This window comes from Simochromis diagramma, unplaced genomic scaffold (assembly GCF_900408965.1).
Source record: "Simochromis diagramma unplaced genomic scaffold, fSimDia1.1 OVJJ01000449.1, whole genome shotgun sequence".
In the NCBI taxonomy this organism is placed as follows: Eukaryota; Metazoa; Chordata; class Actinopteri; order Cichliformes; family Cichlidae; genus Simochromis; species Simochromis diagramma.
In genome coordinates, this window is record NW_024387274.1 from 1,985,321 (window position 1) to 2,005,884 (window position 20,564).

A 20,564-nucleotide genomic window follows, 5' to 3' on the forward strand; every position below is an offset into this window, starting at 1 on the left:
TAGAGCGTAGTGTCTTTAGTTGTCTGTATTTTTACCAAATCGTCACCGTATTGGGAGAAATGCGTGGTGTTCACAGATCTGACATTTTGGAAACAAAAATGTTCTGTTTGGACTGTGAATGTTTCACTGAGTCCATTCTTCTGCAACAATCTCAGCACGTCTGGCTTGTTATTGGGAGACAGTATCTAAAATGTTCATTAGAAGGGTCACATCTGATTTAAAACGATCATGGCATAGCCCCCTCCCCCCACGGACGTTACCGCAGTCTTCGTGTAAGGATTCTCCGAGTGCCATTTTTCCCTGTTTTTGCTGCTAGAAGGCCAAAGTTGTGCTGTTGCACATGTAAATGACGTGTCAGTGAACTAACATGCGTTGTTGATGTATTCAGTGATTCAGTGTGAGCTGGAGTCGTGCTCAAATACCGAGCCGTGCCGTTCCAGTTGGTGGTGGTGACTCGGGGCTAATCCTCAGCGGCGCCACTTTAGAAAAACAGTCTCGCGGGCCAATCTAGGCGAACCAGACAGTTCGTGGCTAGCGGTCCTGCTGTGAGAACCACGGCGCGATTGGCCGAGAGGTGCGTGCCCTGTGACACCTGACCGCCGATTGGCTGCGGCGTGTCGAGACACTGACGCGCACGTCGTCTCCCAGCTATTGTTATTGTGGCGTGCACGAGAGGAAGGGGCAAGATGCACGAGGAGACAGTGAGTCTGATAAAGGGATGAAACAACTGAGAAACATCAAGCTAGCGCAGTAGAGCCACTGAGAAACGCTGGCTTTCTCCACTACAGGAATTCACAGAGAAATCCCCCCGTGAACACAGCGAGACACTCAGATCTAACAAAAATCGCTATAAACACAAACGGCAGCTCTGGGCAGCAGACACAACACGCAGAGCTGTCGGAGTGCAACACTTGAGGCAATTGTCGAATAGCTCAGCGATCGTTCTGTCCAAGTTCTTCTCTACTTTGGCTGATGTGTAAGTAGAAATAGTTTCTCTATCTTTGATTCTATTTTTCGTCATTGCTGTTACGAAAGCGTGAGGAAGAGTCAAGTTAGCTTGCTAAATTGTTGCTTTTAATCTGCAACAACTGCTCTTTCTACTGTCCCGTTTGGTACATACTGACCGGTGTTGTATCGTCCGTTTTCCGGTTCCAGGGTTCAAATATGTCCAATCTTATTGGTAAAGTTTAAGTGGAAAATGTAAATAACCTTCATATTTATATCTGTATTATATCAGCTGGGCATGTCGAGGCAGCAGGTTTCGGGATGTGCGGAATGTCACTGACTGGAATGAATGGCCTGGAAACTGTTCAGGTTTTGTTAAGCACATAGGACACGGTCAGTTTGGCGTGGTCGTGTCCATTCAACTGTGATTTTGCATTGCGAGTATTAGATTGGTGCTCCTGTTTCATGAACAGCATGTTTAGGGAAGTGTGTGTGCGGTTAGGAAAGTATAGCAGTCACTAAAAGCAGCGGCTGCCTGTATTCTTTCCATGAGTTAGGCTATAGTAAAAGGCCGTATTACATTACAATATCCTACCTTCTCCACACGCTTAGAAACTGTGCGCAGAACACACTGTGCATTTCATTTTAAAGCAATTAGCAGATATTTCAAAGTTCGCATATGTGTTTGCAAAAAAGGTGCAAAGAAACATTCACAAGACTGTGCAGTACCGTTTTAAAGTATGAACCTTGAGGTAATTCTATATGACTATATTTTGCTTTGTTACAAAATGCTGCATGACATTTACTTCCCTATGTTGTTACACTTCAGTCTGTAAAGTTGTAGTTCTTTTTTACCTTTGGTATCTTGCTTGGTATCTCACTGTGGGAAGCACCCTCTGGTGTGACCAGTCACGGTCTACCACGCTGGGCTAAGACAAACCAGTCACTTCAAGGACAGGGGGTCCCCAACCCCCTTTATTAGTGGCCACACCAGGCATTCCTTCTTCCCCATGAAGATCACTAGACCTCCTCAGTGGTCCCCAACCAAGTTTATCCAGTGCTTGTTGATGCAGGTCCATGAACGTGGGTTTTTCCGCTTTCACAAATGTTACTACGCTGGAATTATATTTTTTCGTCGCAGTATATTGTTTTTAGTAAGCGGTTTTAAAGCTAGCACCTCAAGTGAGCTTGTGACTGTGTAGCTATTGTTAGCTGTCAAAGCTGAGCATTAGTGGGTATGGCTCACATTGGATCCTCTCAGGGGAACGCTGGTGGTGGGAAGGTTAAGGATGTCGCATCCTGCCCTCGCCCAGCTGTTGTGGGTTGACTGTCTTGGGGAAACTACCCATCCCCTCTGCATCTGTATCGTGTCAGGCACACACTGGCATCACTCCCAGAATCCTGGTCCCGGAGGCTGAATTTCCTCCTCTCTTCAACCGGCTTCTTGACTGGAAAGAGGGATGCGGAGAAGACAAGGGGGATGATGTTGACATGAATATCCTTGGAGACAAAAATGATGCCCAGGTGTCTGTACGAAAGGAAAACATTGGCAGCTCATTAGACAACCACCGATGGAAGTTTTGGTGCATCCCACCCTCCACAGGGACTTAGGAACTGTGGTGCTGCGGCTCAGTGGGCAGCACTCACAGAGATCCAGGCCCTGAGCACTCTGGGGCCACGTTCTCTGTTCCCTCCTCCCCCCAAGAAGCAGAGAGAGGAAGATGTTTTGCTGAAGTCCACTCTAATCTGCAACAGAGCATTAGGGCCAGATCCCCCCCCCCCCCCCCCCCAAAAAAAAAAAAAAAAAAAAAAAATCAAGATTAAACTCGAAATACTATTTTGGAAAAAAGTGACATTACAGTTGAGTACCACATCAATAAATCGAGTCGAACCAAGTAGGCACTAGTGGAAAAGAGGCAAAGGAGTGCTGTCCTCTTTCCCCATGCCTGATTCACAATCACAATGCACACAGAGCCATGGTAGGTTTGTTCAGAGCTTTCTTTTAGTACATTAGCACTCTGATTAATGAGGACATCAGTGCAAACATCACAGTTCCTTCACTTCTAATTGGATGCAGCAGCAAAAAAAGCATGAATGAAGAAACAATGTTAGCTAGCTAGCTATATAGCATAAATGCACTGATCGGTATGCTGCTGTGACAGCTTAGATATGCCTCAGTTTGACCCAGCTTGGCAGTAAAAGAGGACCGTTACTTCACCTCTGAAACCAGAGTCTCCCTCAGTACCTTCATGCTGATTGGCCCATGTTTATTATGCTAAAAGGCGACTGTGCCAAGTTGGTGTCATGCAGCAGATTGATTTGATTTCTAATGAAATTTCATGCAGATGAAATCCATGAATCACATCAGGGAACTTTGCAATTATTTAAGTAAATGAATGTTGTTAAACGGCTTGTTAAAACTTTGTTATTGTTGTTTAAAAGGAAAAAGAATGAATGCCAAACCACATAAACATGAACAATCACATGTGGTTTTGCATATTTCTGAGGGTCTATTGTAGTAATGATCACATACTTGATCATCATCTGTAGTAGATGGCTGATGAGGAAGCTGGGTGACACACAACAGACCCGTGGTTAGTACAGTAAAGATCAGACAGAACCAGTCAGACCACAAAGTTGGTTTCAAAATGTCTGTGGCTGTCATCGTGCTTTTTAACACAAAGTGTCTAAAATGATGTAAATATATGAATTAATAATTAGTTGTTAATCACCTGAGCAGGTCCAATGATGGTGGAGGATGGTTTGCCTCCCAGTGCTGTCAGTGGGAGGCAAACCATCTTCCACCATCACAGAATCCTAAAAGGACGGAGACAGGAGCGTGGACACGTCTGTGCTGTTCTCTGCTGTTCTCTGTATGTTCTGCCTGATCACGGATTTCTGATGTCTGTGTGGATTTACTCAGTGCTAATGTGCTAACGTTTATTAAGATGAAGAAAATTAGAATTATTCAATTAAAGCCTCTGGCTTTGTGAAGATATCAGTCTGCACATTTGTGAATATTTTTCTGCAACTGCAAATTAAAAACGCGTGTGAACAATGTCAAAATACAGTCCTCACATTTTATTTGACAAATGTTCACATTTTGCATCATATGTACCTTCATACCTCGTGTGCCCTCACAGCTAGCTTTGCCTTTAGAGTGTGTTAACTTAAAGGCATTTGCGGTTTGTATTGCAGTGTTGGCATCAGAGACAAAGCTCAGCATTATCTATCCACACTTCCTGTCTGCTCCCTAACCCTGCCTTCCTGCCATAGGTTAGTCTACCTATAGCTGCCCCACACTGGAGCTATTAGCATTTCACTCTTTTCCATTTGCTAATGAGGCCAAAGGCAGCTTAATTCACTTCGTCCTGTTATGCTTTTATCCAGACGGGAATAAAGGATTTAGGAAGAGTAACCAGCTCTTTGTGGCCCGGCTGCCTCGTGGAGCCTTTTCAACTCTCGGGCAGAAAAAGCTGATGGGGTGTTATCGTCAGTCAAGTCTGTGACTCAAGAATGAGGTGACATAGGATTTCAACATTTCTACCATAGTTGCGTCCACTGAAAATCTCAGATGAGTTCAACCTCAAGATCAAGGTCAGAGGTCAAGTTTTCTGAAAATCTTGTGAATGGGATCATTTGAGGACGAGGCGGAGTAGCGGTGGCTCAGTGCTGTAGTGGTTAACAGTTCTTATTCACATTCATATCTGTAAACAATCCCTAGTTCAGGACTGGGAGGAGACAAAAACCCAGCCTGAGAAACACCTTCTTCATCTTTAGTGACTCTTGTGTACGTGACCTCACTAGGATCCACTAAGTGTTGGTGTTCTTGCTCCACTAACAGGGAACGATTCAGAGCTGGGCCATCATGATGCCAGTGAACTTTCTGGTCACTCATTGGTGGACCAACTTAACACCAGGTAAGCAACACAGGAATGACGCCATGTTTTAGCTGCCATCAACTTTAGATGTCTCTGCTTTTTGTCACATGCCCAGTAAGTAGAACAAATGTCCATTTTTGGCCCTGTGACAGCACCATCATGTCAGTAAACCCACCAAGCAGCAACGATGCCTGCCTCAGCATCGTCCACAGCCTCATGTGCCACCGGCAGGGCGGGGAGAACGAGGGCTTTGCTAAGCGCGCCATCGAGAGTCTGGTGAAGAAGCTAAAGGAGAAGAAGGACGAGCTGGACTCTCTCATCACTGCCGTCACCACCAATGGTGTTCATCCCAGCAAGTGTGTCACCATCCAGAGGACTCTAGATGGACGGCTGCAGGTCAGTCCACCTGCAACATGAAGGGCGTCACTTTGATCACTGCTTTGATCTTTCTGTGCATGATTCATATGTTTATCAATGATTTCACTTTTTTCATTTCATGTTTACAAATCTCCTCGGCGGGTTAGAGTTGCTGTGGTTAGTATTCAACTGAAGTGTGATTCTATACACAATTATTAGTGCTTTGAGGTTTATTTGTGCAGCAGTCGTTTTGTTTAGGGCCGACAGTGCGATTCAGGTTCACTGTCTGTTTATCACATACAGCATGTAGGCATAAAAAATGACAAAATGTTAGTGTTACAACGTCACAAACTTTCTGCCAAAATCCTGATGTCTTTGTGCAACAACACTCTTTGTATCCTATTGGCTTTGTCTTGCTCTGCTTTGGGGAATCGTCCCACATCACATTTCCTGCTTGGTTTGGTTTGTTTTGACCTTGAAAGTTGTCGGTCTCTGGTTTGAATGAAGCATCCAGAGCAGGAGTCTCCAACTCAGAGGAGCCGGGGGCCGCTGCTGGCACTGTCGTCTCGTTGGACACTAAAGTGTTCAATTAGAACAAGAAAACAGCCACAATTATGTCCAAAAACAGTGTTTTTCTTTATTTTAACCTCCTAGGACCTGGGTCCACATATGTGGACATCACATTTTGGGTTATTTAGACCAAAATACTCAATTTTGCTCTTCAAGGGCCTGATGTGCACTTACGATGATGTTATGCTGCCACTGTTCTACTGAAATTTTAAACTAATATCCTCATATGTGGCTCTCATTCTTCTTAGAAACAAAAATCTGGTCATTCTTTGTTTTTACATTCATCGGGTCCCAGTCAGCCCAAATATCAAAGAGAAATTAAAATGCTGCTGTGGTAGAGCTCAGGTCCTAGGAGGTTAAATATTGTATAATAAGACAAAGCTTTTTTCAACTCACTCTTATCTAACCGAGGCCTTTCGTTGAACTACCAAATAAACAAATTGGTCCTCTCTTTCTGCACAGACACGTGGCAGCACCTCTGCTATAACTTTGTTCGTATTTAACAAAGTGAAAATGCAGACATAGACCGTCTTTGTTTTCTTTATGAATAACTCTCACTAACCTAACACAGTTTGTACTCTCTTGTTAGCTCAGCCTGGCCTGAACCGTAGTAAAGGGACCGCCGGCTAATACGTCGAGTTAGGGGGTCTCTTGACTAGCTTTACTGTCTGGGTCGACTTTGCTAGCAGAGACAGAGAGAGGCGTTGAAAGGCTGCTCCAATGGAACTTATTGTTTCGGAGGAAAACTCGAACACGGTGTACAGTTGAGTCTTAACAGCTTACTTACAGCTGGGCTCGTCAGGCTCTCTGTTTGGCTGCAGTGGTTTTATTATATTTACATGCTTCCATCTTTTTGATTCTGCTTCTCCTCCCTTCCTCGCGCTCACACACAATGGGAGAGGCGGTCCCACACGTTGTCCCTGCAGCACGGACCACACTGTGAATGGGGCTACGTTCTTAAAGGGCTCCGCCTGTAACACTCTGCCTGTTGCCTTCATATTAAATTCCGTATTAAATTGCGGGCCGCAAGTAGGGGTGACGTGGGCTGCAAATGGGCCGCGGGCCGCGAGTTTGTCTCCGTCTACATGACTAATTACCTACCGATCTTTGCTACAATTTAAAAGCTGACCTTTATGTGACAACCTGAACTGTCAGAAAATTCAGTAGGTTTTTTTCATACAGTGTCATCAGCCACTTTATTAGGTACACCTATTCAGCCGTAAATCTACAGCGGGATGCAAACGTTTGGGCAGCCTTGTTAATAGTCATTATTTGCCTGTATAAATCGTTGGTTGTTACAATAAAAAATGTCAGTTAAATACATCATAGACACACACAGTGATATTTGAGAAGTGAAATGAAGTTTATTGGATTTACAGAAAGTGTGCAAGAATTGTTTAATGTTCTCTGAAGAGCAGCAACACGGGGTCTCAAAACAACTGTCAAATGACCTGAAGACAAAGATTGTTCACCATCATGGTTTAGGGGAAGGACACAGAAAGCTGCCTCAGAGATTTAAGCCGTCTGTTTCCACAGTTAGGAACATATTGAGAAAAAGACCACAGGCTCAGTTCAAGTAAGGCTCGAAGTGACAGACCGAGAAACATCTGGGATAGACAGAAGCGACGGTGAGAACAGTCAGAGTCGACCCACAGACCAGCACCAAAGACCTACAACATCATCTTGCAGATGGAGTCGCTGTGCATCGTTCAACCATTCGGCGCACTTTATACAAGGAGATGCTGCATGTGAGCGTGATGCAGAGGAAGCCTTTGCTCCGCCCACAGCACAAACAGAGCTGCTAAAGCAGATTTGGACAAACCAGCTTCATTCTGGAATAAGGTGCTGTGGACTGATGAAGTTATTTGTGCATAACAAGGGGCGTTATGCATGGAGGAAACCGAACACAGCAGTCCAAGAAAAACACCTGGTGCCTACAGGAAAATATGGTGGTGGTTCCATCATGCTGTGGGCTGTGTGGCCAGTGCAGGGACTGGGAATCTTGTCAAAGTTGAGGGACACATGGATTCCACTCAGTATCAGCAGATTCTGGAGACCAATGTCCAGGAATCAGTGACAAAGCTGAAGCTGCACCGGGGCTGGATCTTTCAACAAGACAACGACCCGAAACACTGCTCAAAATCCACTAAGGCTTTCATGCAGAGGAACAAGTACAACGTTCTGGAACGTTCATCTCAGCCCAGACCTGAATATTATTGAACATCTGTGGTGTGAGTTAGAGAGCTGTCCATGCTCGGAAGCCACCAAACCTGAATGAACGAGAGATGTTTTGTAGAGGAAAGGTCCAAAATACCTTCAGCCACAATCCAGACTCTCATCGGAGCCTACAGGAAGCGTTTAGAGGCTGGAGTTTCTGCAGACGGCGGATCTACTAAATATTGATTTCATTTCTTTGTGGAGCCCAAATTTATTCATCTGCCTGATTTTGTTTAAACAGTTCTTGCACACTTTCTGTAAATCCAATAAACTTCATTTCACTTCTCAAATATCACTGTGTGCGTCTCCTATATGATGTATTTAACTGACATTTTTATTGTCACAACCAACGATTTATACAGGCAAATAATGACTATTAACAAGGCTGCCCAAACGTTTGCATCCCACTGTATAATCAGCCAATGACATGACAGCAACTGCATTCAGGTATGTGGCTAAGATGACCTGCAAGTTCCAACCAAGCATCAGAACGAGGCTGAGCGGTGATTAAAGGGACGTAACGTAACATGGCCGATGGTGTCCGATAGTTGTAGTATTTTAAAAACTTCCGAGCTTCTGGACTTTTCCTGTACAAACTAAGGATTTGGCAGAAACAACATGAAAGCACAGGTCCATCCTGCCTTACATCGGTGGTGTAGGCTGGTGGTGGTGCAGGTGTGGTCTTGTGGGGATATCTTACCCCTTAGTAACAATTGAGCCTTGTGTAAACGTTTGAACAAGCATTTTTGCCGACCATGTCCGGCCCTCCACAACCACAGTGTACACATATCAATGCAAAGTGGCGGATGAGTGCGTATGCAGCACTGGCTTCCCATCATGGTAACCAAGGCAAGCAGGGCTTGTGTGGTGAAATCTAGCTTCACCTTGAAGTCTGGTGGCCATTGTCGGTGTAGTTTTATTTTGGGTGGTGTAGTGTTGAGGCCAAAATCTGAGACAATAGGACTAAGATGCGTGTTGAAGCTGCGCTCTGCTCTGCTAATCTGTAGTGTTGTTGGGTAAACGCTGTCACTCAGACAGCAGTATACAGATCCACAAACAATTCTCTGCTGTACGCAGGAAGTCAACAAAGGTTTTCCTGTTACGCTTCACAGCTTCCCTGTCGTAGCTCTAAAACAGGCTTCCTGGTTTAGACTGTACTGGAACTGCTGTAATGTTGCTTTGCTGTCTCTTCAGGTGGCAGGCAGGAAAGGCTTCCCTCATGTGATTTACGCACGGCTGTGGCGCTGGCCTGACCTCCACAAGAATGAACTAAAGCATGTCAAATTCTGCCAGTATGCTTTTGACCTCAAGTATGACAGCGTGTGTGTCAACCCCTACCATTATGAGAGGGTGGTGTCACCAGGCATCGGTAGGTCAACGCTTTACCTCAGCAGCTCTTACGTGGACTCCACGGTCTCCTTAACTGCAATGACATTATGACATCATGAATGACAGATATTGTTGTGATGTCTTCAGTCAAAATGTTTCTCTTATTCTGTCCCTGTTCTCTAAAAGTTGGTCTCAGCCTTCAAAACACAGGTGAGTTCTGTTTCACAGAAACACAACATGAACATTTCCAATCCACGTGTAGTTGTGACAAAATACATTTAGTAAATGTTTATGTTGTAACTGGGGACCTCGAGATTTGTTTGTATTCATATGCAATGAGCAGTCTATAAGAAGTCTCTGTATTCCTCAGACGTGTGGTTGACACCACCTAACTAATGATACTGACAGAAAGCTGCATGCGTGTTCTCATCATCCGAGTCACTCTGTGCTGTGCAGCCAACCAAACACTTCGAACTCTCAAACATCTCTTTGTAACCGGGACAGAGAAGTCAAAAAACATTTACACAACGACGACCGGAGCTGCCGAGAGGCTGGACTAAAATGACCCCGGGATCTGTGGGAAAGTCACACGTAGGGATGGAATCAGTAAGAATGTAGCAATTCAAATTCCACTTGATGATTCAATTCCTTATCGATTCTGATCGGCTCCCTCTGCCATCACTGCTTAATTCCTCCCAGGAGACAGTAATTTGAGTAATTTGTTCCACCAGTCGTTACGTTACTTTGTTGCCTGAACGGTGTCGCGAGCATTAGTGGAACAGATACGCGGGATCGACAGGCAAGCGGACCAACAAGTCCAAGGAAATGAACTGCTGGGCGCTGCTTCTCCGTTCCAGTCATTTATGTTTTTACTTTACGGTTTATGGTCGATTCTCATGACAGTGATCGGAAGTGTTACACATGAATGTTAAATCATGAATGTGGACGTTCTCCCTCAATCAATTCTTATTACTAAACAAACATGTTTCATGACAAAAATGCAAGTGTTAGTAAATGAAAGCAAAGAACGGCGTTAAAGATTTGTTCGTGTGCATTTGTCCCACATGAGCAGCGTCTCTGATAATTATGTCCCTTCGTGAAAAAAGAGCCTGGCAACACTCGACAGCACTGTTGTTTCTCTCATTTTATTCCTAATATCACAACTTTATTTTTAAATAATGAGGAAACGAGCAGAGGAATGTATATGTGTGTGATTTACACGAACACTAAAGAGCTAAATGAAAACACCGGCTGTAGTGAACAGGCCCACGTCACACTGTGACTTCTGTCAGAATATTAAGTACATTCACATCATTGAAGGCCTTTGGTAGGTGACACCTTACATGGTGTAGTTTGATATGAACTCTCCTTCGCACTCATACATCCATCAGCATTAGATAGAAATCAGTGCTGTGACTCTTTGTGTGACCTCACCTCCTCCTGCCTCTCACAGCTGCATCGAGCGGACTAATCAAAGAAGAATACATCCCTGATTGTATACAGATGGACCTTCCGCCTGGTATGCCTCTGTCCGACCACCAAGCAGCTCCAGACCACTATAGTCCCCTTCTGCCCCCTTCTGAACCCCACGGCCCCCCACCTGTTACCAGATACTCTAACCTGGCTGTGTCACCCAAAGGTCAGCATATCATTATTCAGCGCAGTTTGATGAACCTGTCAATGTTCATATCTTGTCATGTGTACTTTTGTTTTACACTGGGACTGCTCAAACTTTATATTAAGGGACGACAAAGCTTCTTTCTATCTTTCCTCCGCAGATAGTTGATAACAGTCACAGCATGTAAACCAGGTCCTCCTGTTTGTCTTCCAGTGCCTGCCTCTGGCTCCATGCTGCCACTGCAGGGCAGTCATGGTGATGGCTGTCTCCAAACTCCATCTCCACAGGCTCAAGTCATTCAACAACGACCTCAAAGCCCACCCCAGGTTTCCTCTCAGCAGCAGGCTGCCCAGCATCCCTCGCAGCACACCCACTCACAGCAGCCCCCTCTACCTCCCTCTCATTTGAATAGACAGAATGGATACAGCAGCAATACGCAGTCTCAGACTCAGCCTTCATTCCACAGTGAGCTCACGTCCTTGTACTAACACACTTCTTACAAATCAAAGCCTCTTGGTCCTGTTGCCAGATCACCCAGTAATAAAAGAACCAAAAGCACTTGTTCTCATTCATATTTGTTTCCGTGGGTTAGTGCTGGACACGTTAGCTGGTTTGATTCATTCATTAACACCAATCTTTTCATGCATGTGCTCCTGAGCTCGACAGTGTAAACATGATGCTGCTTAGTCTGAAGTTTACAGCCACTACAGACTGGAGGATTGTTTAGTTTCAAACATGCACTTAAACAGTAAATGTTGGATAAATATCTGAGTTCTAATCATTTTTAATTGGAAATAATATTTGTTTTATTTACAAATGAATTCTTAGTGCTGATTATATGCAGGTTATAAATAAATTTGCAGTGCAAAGAACAAACGAAGGTGCTTCTGATTTCTTCTGCACATTTAGCTAACGGATGTTTAGTAACTTATTCACTGGTTAATTTGACTTTTGCATACATTCATTTCAGATTTGAGCGCGTTATTTCAAAAACACTGATCAGATTTTGCTTTCCTGTGACGCAGCTGTTTGGACAGGCAGTAGCACGGCCTCCTACACTCCCATTGGACCCCAGCAGGAAGGGCGCGGTCACCAACAGCCTCCTCTGCATCTTCCAAACCATCACTGTAAGAAATGCTTCACAACGTGTCCTGTTCTGATCACTGATACTCTGATATTTGAATGCACTGCTGCAGAACTTCCACCCTTATGAAGCCTCACACAGAGCGTGTGCACGCTGTGATACCTGACACTGTGTGTGCACAGGTCAAAAACTCACATTTCAAATGTGCTGTGCTTGAATGTTTGGGGAGGGGGAGGGGTTTGCTCACAATCAATAACTTACTTCATGTTACATCACATTATTTTTTGATTTAACTATTTTCTGCATGACTTTAGGAGTTTTTTTTTTACTCTGTCCTGATTTGTAAAATATTCAAATTGCAAGAAGGTGTCCTTCTTTTTACCATGATTGTATGTTCAGTTCACGTTCAGCACTTCTGTCATCATGTTTTTGTATATTTGTATGTTTATTGTCATGCACACACCCCGGACAGCCACACGTCTCAGCGTAAGGTCGAGTGTGGAAACGTCACAGCCTGCCACAGCCTGCCACAGCCTTACAAATGTTCTGCTTTTTTCCCACTCCAGACTAATGTACTCATCTTTTTGCTTTTTAGGGTCTCAGCATCACAGCTCAACCTCTTTCCCTCCTTCAGGGTCCAGTCATTCAGGTTAGACACCATTTGTCAATATGAACACAGCTGTTCACCAATAATATTACCAGCGGTTACATACGGAGACTTCTTTGATGCTCGTCTTTTGTCAGTTTGACATCTTAGTTGTTGTTTTTTTGTCCACTGCAGTTTTTCAGTTTCTCTGGTTGTAATGGTCACTGTGAGATGGACCCAACACACACACACACACACACACACACACACACACACACACACACACACACACACACACACACACACACACACACTGTTTGTGCTCCCAGTTCAACTTTCATATGCACAGCTCCACAGTCTCTGCTCAGAGCTGGTCTCTCGACTGTGATTAGTCCAAATGCACCGCCTGTGCCCCCCCCTGCCTCACTGAGCCTCCCCTGCAGCTCAGCCAGGGACCACACCCCCACAGTCACTTACTTTGTCCAAATGAAATTTTAACACAAAAATAAGGCTTTTTCCTAATTACTGAACTACATGGACGTCATAGAAATTCTAGATTCTGATCCAGCCGTCTGTCAGTGTGGACCAGTCCGCTCTACCTCATATTGTCACAATATCATTTCAGAGCTCTCAGGGCTGTGGGCTTGTACGTTGAATATCTGTCTTTAGATTTTCTCACAGAGTAACAGAAGCTGATGATGTGTTTTACTTACATATGGCTGATTTTCACGCATATTAAATGTCTATTAACACATCTCCACTTCTTATTTGTCCAAATCATTTTTGAGTCGTGCACTTCACAAACAGATCGTCTGTTTTCTTGACTTTGTTATAAACATGTTTCTCTCTTATTGCAGGACCAGAGTTTTGGTGCTCTGTCTCCTACTTTGAAATGGATGTTCAGGTGGGGGAGATGTTCAAGGTGCCTTCCAGCTGCCCGGTAGTGACTGTGGATGGTTATGTTGACCCGTCAGGAGGTGATCGCTTCTGCCTCGGCCAGCTGAGTAATGTCCATCGCACAGATGCAAGTGAGAGAGCCAGGTGTGTTGACGCAGACACACAAACTGTGCAATGACTTTTCGAATACTCAGCAAAGAACATCACCCTTCAGTTTTATTTATACAAATCACAGCAAGGCGCTTTGTATTGTACGGTCGACCCTACAATAATTCCTCTCCCAAAGTGAGACTGTACGATACAGCACTGATTAGTGAGGCTTTATGATAGCTCGTAAACATCAAATTCCAAAAGACAATTAGTGACAATTTCTGGACTACATGTGGTTGGATTTCACTGCAAAATAATCCGCTTACCCGTGTCAGGGTCGGGGGGGGTGGAGCCTATCCCAGCTATCATAGGCCGAGAGGCAGGTTACATCCTGGACAGGTCGCCCGTGTGTCACAGGGCTTACACAGAGAGACAGACAACCATTTACAACCTAACCCAGCTAACCGCATGTCTTTGGACTGTGGGACGAAGCCGGGGTACCTGGAGAGAACCCACACAAACACTGGGAGAAGATGCAAACTCCACACAGAAGGACCCCGGCCTGGTGCTGGAATTGAACTCAGGACCTTGTTGCTGTGAGGCGACAGTGCTAACTGCTGTGCAAAATTTTAAAAATGTGAAATCTTTTTTTAACATGAATTTATTTATCACAGAAATGAAGAAAATCACAGCATCAGTTGCCTCGTGGCACTTTCTATTGTAAGACCTTACAGTAAAACAGAAAAAGCAGAGAAAACGCCAACAATTGCATGACCCTACATGAACACGTGCTTTAGCAACAGCAGGGAGAGAAAAACTCCCTTTTAACAGGAAGAAACCTCCAGAACCAGGCTCAGGGAGGGGCGGGGCCATCTGCTGCGACCACGTGATGGGAGAACGACAGGTAGATTAGAAAAGTGCTATAAGAACCAGTCCATTTACCAGTCCTTGGGACTGAGTTTTCCAGACTACTAAATTTAACCCAGTTTGTTACCAAGTGCACCGATTTAGAGGGAAGCTACAGGGATGTCTGTAAGCTGCCGGGTTTTCTTAAATGAGGGAAGCAGAGGGATGTAGGAGTGGGCGAATCCCCTCGGCCATTGGCTCCACCTGAACTCTGCACAGTACCCGTAGGATTCGGACTTTTAAACAGAAGCTGACCCTGACTTCCTGTTTTGGGGGGCTGCTTCCACAGATCCACACTTTTGAAAATTGGCCTCTGATGGGTAGTTAACCGCCCGTAGTGATCTGGCGTCGGCTTCAGCCAACACTGGTTGAATAAGCAGATAAAAATGTTTTCTCATGGTAGTATTTGGTGATAACAATGACACTAAGACATTTTTCAAAATAAACACAAAAGGTTTTATTTTCATTGCATCATTTCCCTGCACACCGTCCCAAAGCAGAGGTACGTGCTGGCTTCCTGACCCGTTTCCCTGTGTTCCAGGCTACACATAGGCAAAGGTGTGCAGCTGGAGTGTCGTGGTGAGGGGGATGTGTGGATGCGCTGTATGAGCGACCATGCTGTGTTTGTACAGAGCTACTACCTCGATCGGGAAGCGGGCCGGGCACCAGGTGATGCTGTGCACAAGATCTACCCTGGAGCCTACATCAAGGTATAAATCCAGCTCACTCGCATCATTCATATGTTTTTAAAACTGTGAACACCTGTGAGCAGCACTGGGTTTATAGGTGACACTGGGCACAAGAACACTGTACCAAACACTTAAAATGCTCAGTAATAAACTGCATATATTACATATATTTATTACCAACAGTTGCCTCAAGGTGCTTTTTTAAGACCCTACAATAAAACAAGGAAAATGGCAACAATCAATGACACCCACTGAGCATGCACTTGGTGACAGTGGGAAAGAAAAACTCCCTTTTCACAGGAAGTAACCAGCCAGACTCAGGGAGGGGTGGGCATCTGCTGTGACTGGTTGGGGGCAATGGGAGGAAAGTAAAGCAGTATTCATGAGTTTCATGCCTCAGGTGGTTTGCTGTTACAGTGTACACCAGTTGTGTCTCGGTCAGGTATTCGACCTACGGCAGTGCCACAGACAGATGCAGCAGCAGGCAGCCACGGCTCAAGCTGCAGCTGCTGCACAGGCAGCCGCTGTCTCAGGAAACATTCCTGGTCCAGGCAGCGTCGGAGGGATTGCACCTGCAGTTAGTAAGTGCTGAGACACGCACAACACTCACAGTGGAGTTAAAGGTAGAAACTGTCATGATGGGAAAAAACAGCAACTTTTAAATATACTAAGAATCTACTAATTCCATTCACAGTGACTGAGTACAGCCAAACACCGACCAACAGCAGGTGGAAATGTCCTTATATGGTCTCTGATATTAACCCCTCCCTGTTCACTGGCAGGTCTCTCTGCAGCAGCAGGCATTGGCGTCGATGACCTGAGGCGACTCTGTATCTTGCGGCTCAGCTTCGTGAAAGGCTGGGGGCCGGACTACCCCCGTCAGAGCATCAAACACACTCCCTGCTGGGTGGAGGTCCACCTGCACCGTGCCCTGCAGCTTCTGGATGAGGTGTTGCACACTATGCCACTGACTGACCCAGGGCCTGCGAACTGAGAACCCCCAGCAGTCTGGAGTCTTTGAATGTGCACACACCAGACACACATGGTTGCTTCTTTGTTTCTTCTTCAAAAGGATTTCTCCAGCAAGTCAGTCAGAAACCATCAACAACCAATCATGCTTGTAGCAATCACTCATGCTTTTTGAAACGCACATACACACTGTAACCAAAAGGTCTGTCCAGACACATATATGCTGATGTCTTCGGGATTTTCCTAATGCTTTAGTCCTAAGAATCTAAAGTCAAGGCAGGCGACATTTGAACCCACCAGTAGAGAAATCCAGGGATTTGTTTCAGATATCCAATTCTCCGATATGCAAGTTGGATTTCTTCTTGCAGGAGTGTTCTGCACATTCACTCATGGAATATAAACAGATGTTTAAAAATCCAGTCTGGAGTCAAAAGCACCTCAGACAGGAAACTGCATACCTCTGGAAAATGCTGTCAGTGAATCTACGCTGAGCACATTACACTTCTCTTTATGTCTCATTGACGTCAGAGCTGATGTAGAGGTATGGATTAAGGAGACTGGTGTTATTCCATCTGCGTACTTGTACTCTGCTCTTCACTCTACGTTGGTTTATATTATTACTATATTATTTTTGTACCAAAAGACAAAAAAGCCCAAAACATTTAGCTTTAACGCCGTGTTGTTGTACTTTGTAATGAAACAGTGCTACTCTGTATGTAACCAAATGGTTGATATAACTCATGAAAGCCAGATTACCTCATAAGTACAGTGCAGAGTCACAGCGTCAGGCTGAAGTCAGTCTGTGACTCGGTACCAAAACTAACAGGTCGGCCGATCAGATCCTGACGCCAACATTTAGTTTCACAGCAGAGTGAACTCATAAGACAGCAACTAACTTCTCACACGCAGAGACAGAAACCCAGACAGTGTTTGCATGGTCAGACTCAGCATCTAGCACCAGTCTGTACATTTGACACCAGTGCCTTTCTGTCCTCTGAGTGACCGCAGCAGTTTACTTGAACTCTGACTGGTTGTGTGCACGAGTTCTGGTTGGGAAGCTGATTTCAATCATCCTGCCCAGTCTGGGTCGTAGTCGAAGCCATGACTACAGGCTGCATTCGCCCATTTACACATATATTATTATCGCACTTTATCACACCAGTGGATCCGTCGGAGCAGTTTGGGGTTAAATGTCTCGCCGAGGACACTTTGGCTCGTAGATAAACCTGAAGCACTGACCCGACCCGTAGACAATCTGCTCGACCTCCTGAGCCATAAAGTGTAAAGATCTCATCAATCAGAAGATTGAATATTTAAATGAAATAATTGAGCTCAGTGCTTGTAGTTAACTATCAAAGAGATATAATAATAATAATAATAATAATATAATGGGCACATCTGGACATTGGCTGTCTCGTGTAAAACCCTGATGCATCATTTCTCTTGTAATCTTCAACATGAGTGCATTTCATGCAGGTGTGATGGATTTTTCCCTGATTTCCCTTAAATATATGGGAAACGTCACCTCGGTGAGGAGTGTCTGACTCTCACATCAACATGACTCGAGCACCCCAACAGTACAGCACACACCCAAATACACCCTGTGCCTTTGTTTTCTGTCCTCCAAAACACGTGTTACATAAAGAGTCTTGAAACCACACAGATGTGTCGTTTAAAGGCAAAGTCAGCTCCCCACGTGTACTGTCTGTACGAGTGTAGCTGGATCTGCCACAGAGTTCAAATACACTGCACACAACACAGCCTCACATACAAAGGCGCGTTTGTACCATGTAGAGATAAATCTGCTTTCTTGTGACTTGACAAAAAGAATTCTGGAGAAAACTGAACTATATTATACGGGAATGTTGTGTGTTGATCTAAATGTGAATACATGTACCAACCAGTCTGTGTAGAGATGCTTGGACACTGTGGAATCTGCCTGGTTCAGCTGCTTTACAGTGATCAGCCATTAACATATGAATATTTGTGATGTGTGCCTTTTGTTGTAACAGTAGATGCACCGACACTGGATATAAGAAAACACTATAAAGATCGATGTTGCACATTGTGAGTTGGTTTTTCAGCTGTTCGAGTCCTTCTGCGATATTCTGTGGCTCCCTCAGGTTTCAGCGATGTGAAGACGGTGTGCGAGAGAACAGAGGTCCTACTGACAGATGACTCTTTGTACCTGAGTAGTGTTATTTATTGCCTTAGTCTTTGGTGAGTAAAATATTTCAGAGTATGCTTAGCACTACTTCATTTTAGCAAGAACGATATAAGCATGTGATACACGCTGGTTTTCCTCTGTTCACACAGGGTTGTGCAAACCATCACATTTTTATCATGTTATCCAGATCTTTCTACAACCAGTCACTTTCATCATGTGTCTACCAAAGCACCTGTAGATTGCTATTGTCTCTTTATTCATCTCTATTAAACATGTACTTGTACTTTTCCATGTGAGCTGCAGGATTTACAGTTGGTATCGATTAAAAATAAAAAGATATTTCTAGGCTTTCTGGATTTTATTTCACCCATGGCGACCAGTCGTCATTGTGGTTTATTAGAAACATGACTTTGCTCACATGTAGACAAAAGTCACTTAATGAACCAGCTCAGTGTTGCGTCCGTTTGCACACTGAGTGCTGAACTACACAGTTCTTTGCAGGAAACAATAATTAGTAGGAAACTGCAAACGTATGCGTTGCCCCTCAAATAATCCACGATGTTTTCTTCCAAAGTTCTAAAGCTTTGACGAACCTTGTGTTAAAGAAGGCCCGTCGTGGAGTATAACTCACCTACCACCATCTAGTGGTGATAGGTATTGGGATAGGGTTACGCGATGGGTAAAATATACAGGGACGGGTGTCTGAGAACTTCCTTTCTGTCCGTGTGTTTGTAGAGTAACCGTAGCAACAGGCCTCGCTCATTACGACGAAAGGCTTCAACTGTAAACTGGATTCAATATGTAACGTTATTTGAGCTATTTTGGGGGGTTGGATACTATATCTCTGATAGTTCTGATTTCGTGACCACGTATATTTGTTAGTTCTTGGCAGGAAACGTACTTGGAGGGTACAGTTCTTAAGCTAACCGTATAACTGAAAATGTGTCCTTTTAGTGAGGACGAGGCCACTTTCTGTGGGATTGTAAGAAGGATTTAAGGAGGACAAACTAGAGCTGTTGACTAAGCGAGAGTACATGTTGCAAGACAACGATCCTGCAGTCACTGAAGACCTGCCACTCCCTTAAGAAGAAGCCACAATGAGGACTGACTGCTTGTGCTTGTGATGCATATTTCACTTTATTTACACGATGACCCAAATCCGCACGCTGTCTTTCAGACTTCCTAGTCCAGCCAGCTGCGATGCCATCTCTCCAACGCCACTCTTCTTCCAGATCCCTGCGTGCTACTCAAATAAGGGAGGCATGATTAGACAACGAGCACCAGCCCTCTGAATCCACTGCCCCACCCTTCCCCTGTAGCCAAGCCTCAAACCACACACACCCCCAGAAATCTAACCAGGGAGCCATCCAGCCTAGCTTACCCCTCCCATCTGTGCTCCCGGCCTATGGACCACCTTAGTGTTAAAATGGAGAGGCAGATACCACCAGGTAATCTGGGTGCTGGCATCTTCCATACAACGGAGCCACTGCAGTAGTGCGTGACCTGAGCAGAGGGTGAATGGACATCCCAGAAGGTAATAGTGAAGGGAGTCGACCGCCCACTGGATTGTCCAGCATAGCAGCTAATTCCTAACCCTTAACAACTTATCTTTTATGTTTAAGCAATCTTTAGGTCACTTTTTGGAGGTCCTGAGGAGAGGTGCTGAGATGGAGCCTGCAACAGCAGCTGAGTGTAGCAGGCTAATTATTCTAAACTACTGACCTGGTGTTCTAGTCACTCACCCCACTGCCCCTGACTTCCTGCATTTCTTGGTGCTGTTGGTTTTGATCCCAACGAATATCCCCAGTTTGTGGCATTTGAATCTGACAAAACCAATGTACAAAATGTTAATGACTGCAAATATGTGCATAGATAGAATCTGGTTCCCTTACTCCTAAAGAAGAGCAATTCATGTTCCTGGACAGTGCAACGACAACTGCTCATGCAGTGGCGTGACTTTGTGTGGGCACAGGAAGACTACCTTGTGCAAAGAACAAACACTGATACAGATGTGCAATCAGCACGATCAGAGGAAAAGTGTCTCAGATGCTTGGCTACATTCAGATAATCTGATTTAAATATTTGTTTCTATATTTCATCTGTAACGTTAAGATATTTCTTAAATACCAAAGCATGAACATGAAAAATACACTGGGTACATATTTATCAGAAGCTATATAATTGAACTGATGTGGACAGAGGTCGGAGCCAGATAACATAATCCCTGTTTATGCTTCCTTAAATCCTCGACCTCTTTGG

The 20,564-nt window shown here is 44.6% G+C and overlaps 1 protein-coding gene across 4 annotated transcripts; it reads left to right on the plus strand.

Moving 5' to 3' along the window:
- Window positions 1–167: 167 nt before the first annotated feature.
- smad10a (SMAD family member 10a) lies at window positions 168–18,653 on the plus strand. Of its 4 annotated transcripts, none has more exons than XM_040002651.1 (13): window positions 169–976; window positions 4,790–4,865; window positions 4,979–5,222; window positions 9,165–9,339; window positions 9,486–9,509; window positions 10,753–10,938; window positions 11,131–11,382; window positions 11,943–12,044; window positions 12,597–12,650; window positions 13,445–13,628; window positions 15,022–15,190; window positions 15,597–15,750; window positions 15,952–18,653. In XM_040002651.1, the coding sequence occupies exons 1-13, from the start codon at window positions 973–975 to the stop codon at window positions 16,161–16,163; spliced, it is 1,836 nt and encodes a 611-aa protein (XP_039858585.1). In that variant the 5' UTR covers window positions 169–972; the 3' UTR covers window positions 16,164–18,653. The 4 variants fall into 4 exon arrangements, with proteins under 4 accessions (XP_039858587.1, XP_039858585.1, XP_039858586.1 ...); XM_040002652.1 differs by having other exon boundaries at window positions 15,612–15,750; XM_040002653.1 differs by lacking the exon at window positions 9,486–9,509 and having other exon boundaries at window positions 168–976.
- The last annotated feature ends 1,911 nt before the right edge of the window (window positions 18,654–20,564 follow it).

Excerpts from the sequence above, each read along its gene's own strand:
- smad10a (XM_040002651.1), top strand. Across the intron at positions 4,866-4,978 it reads GTGGACCAACTTAACACCAG|CACCATCATGTCAGTAAACC; the intron begins GTAAGCAACACA and ends GCCCTGTGACAG. Across the intron at positions 13,629-15,021 it reads GATGCAAGTGAGAGAGCCAG|GCTACACATAGGCAAAGGTG; the intron begins GTGTGTTGACGC and ends CCTGTGTTCCAG.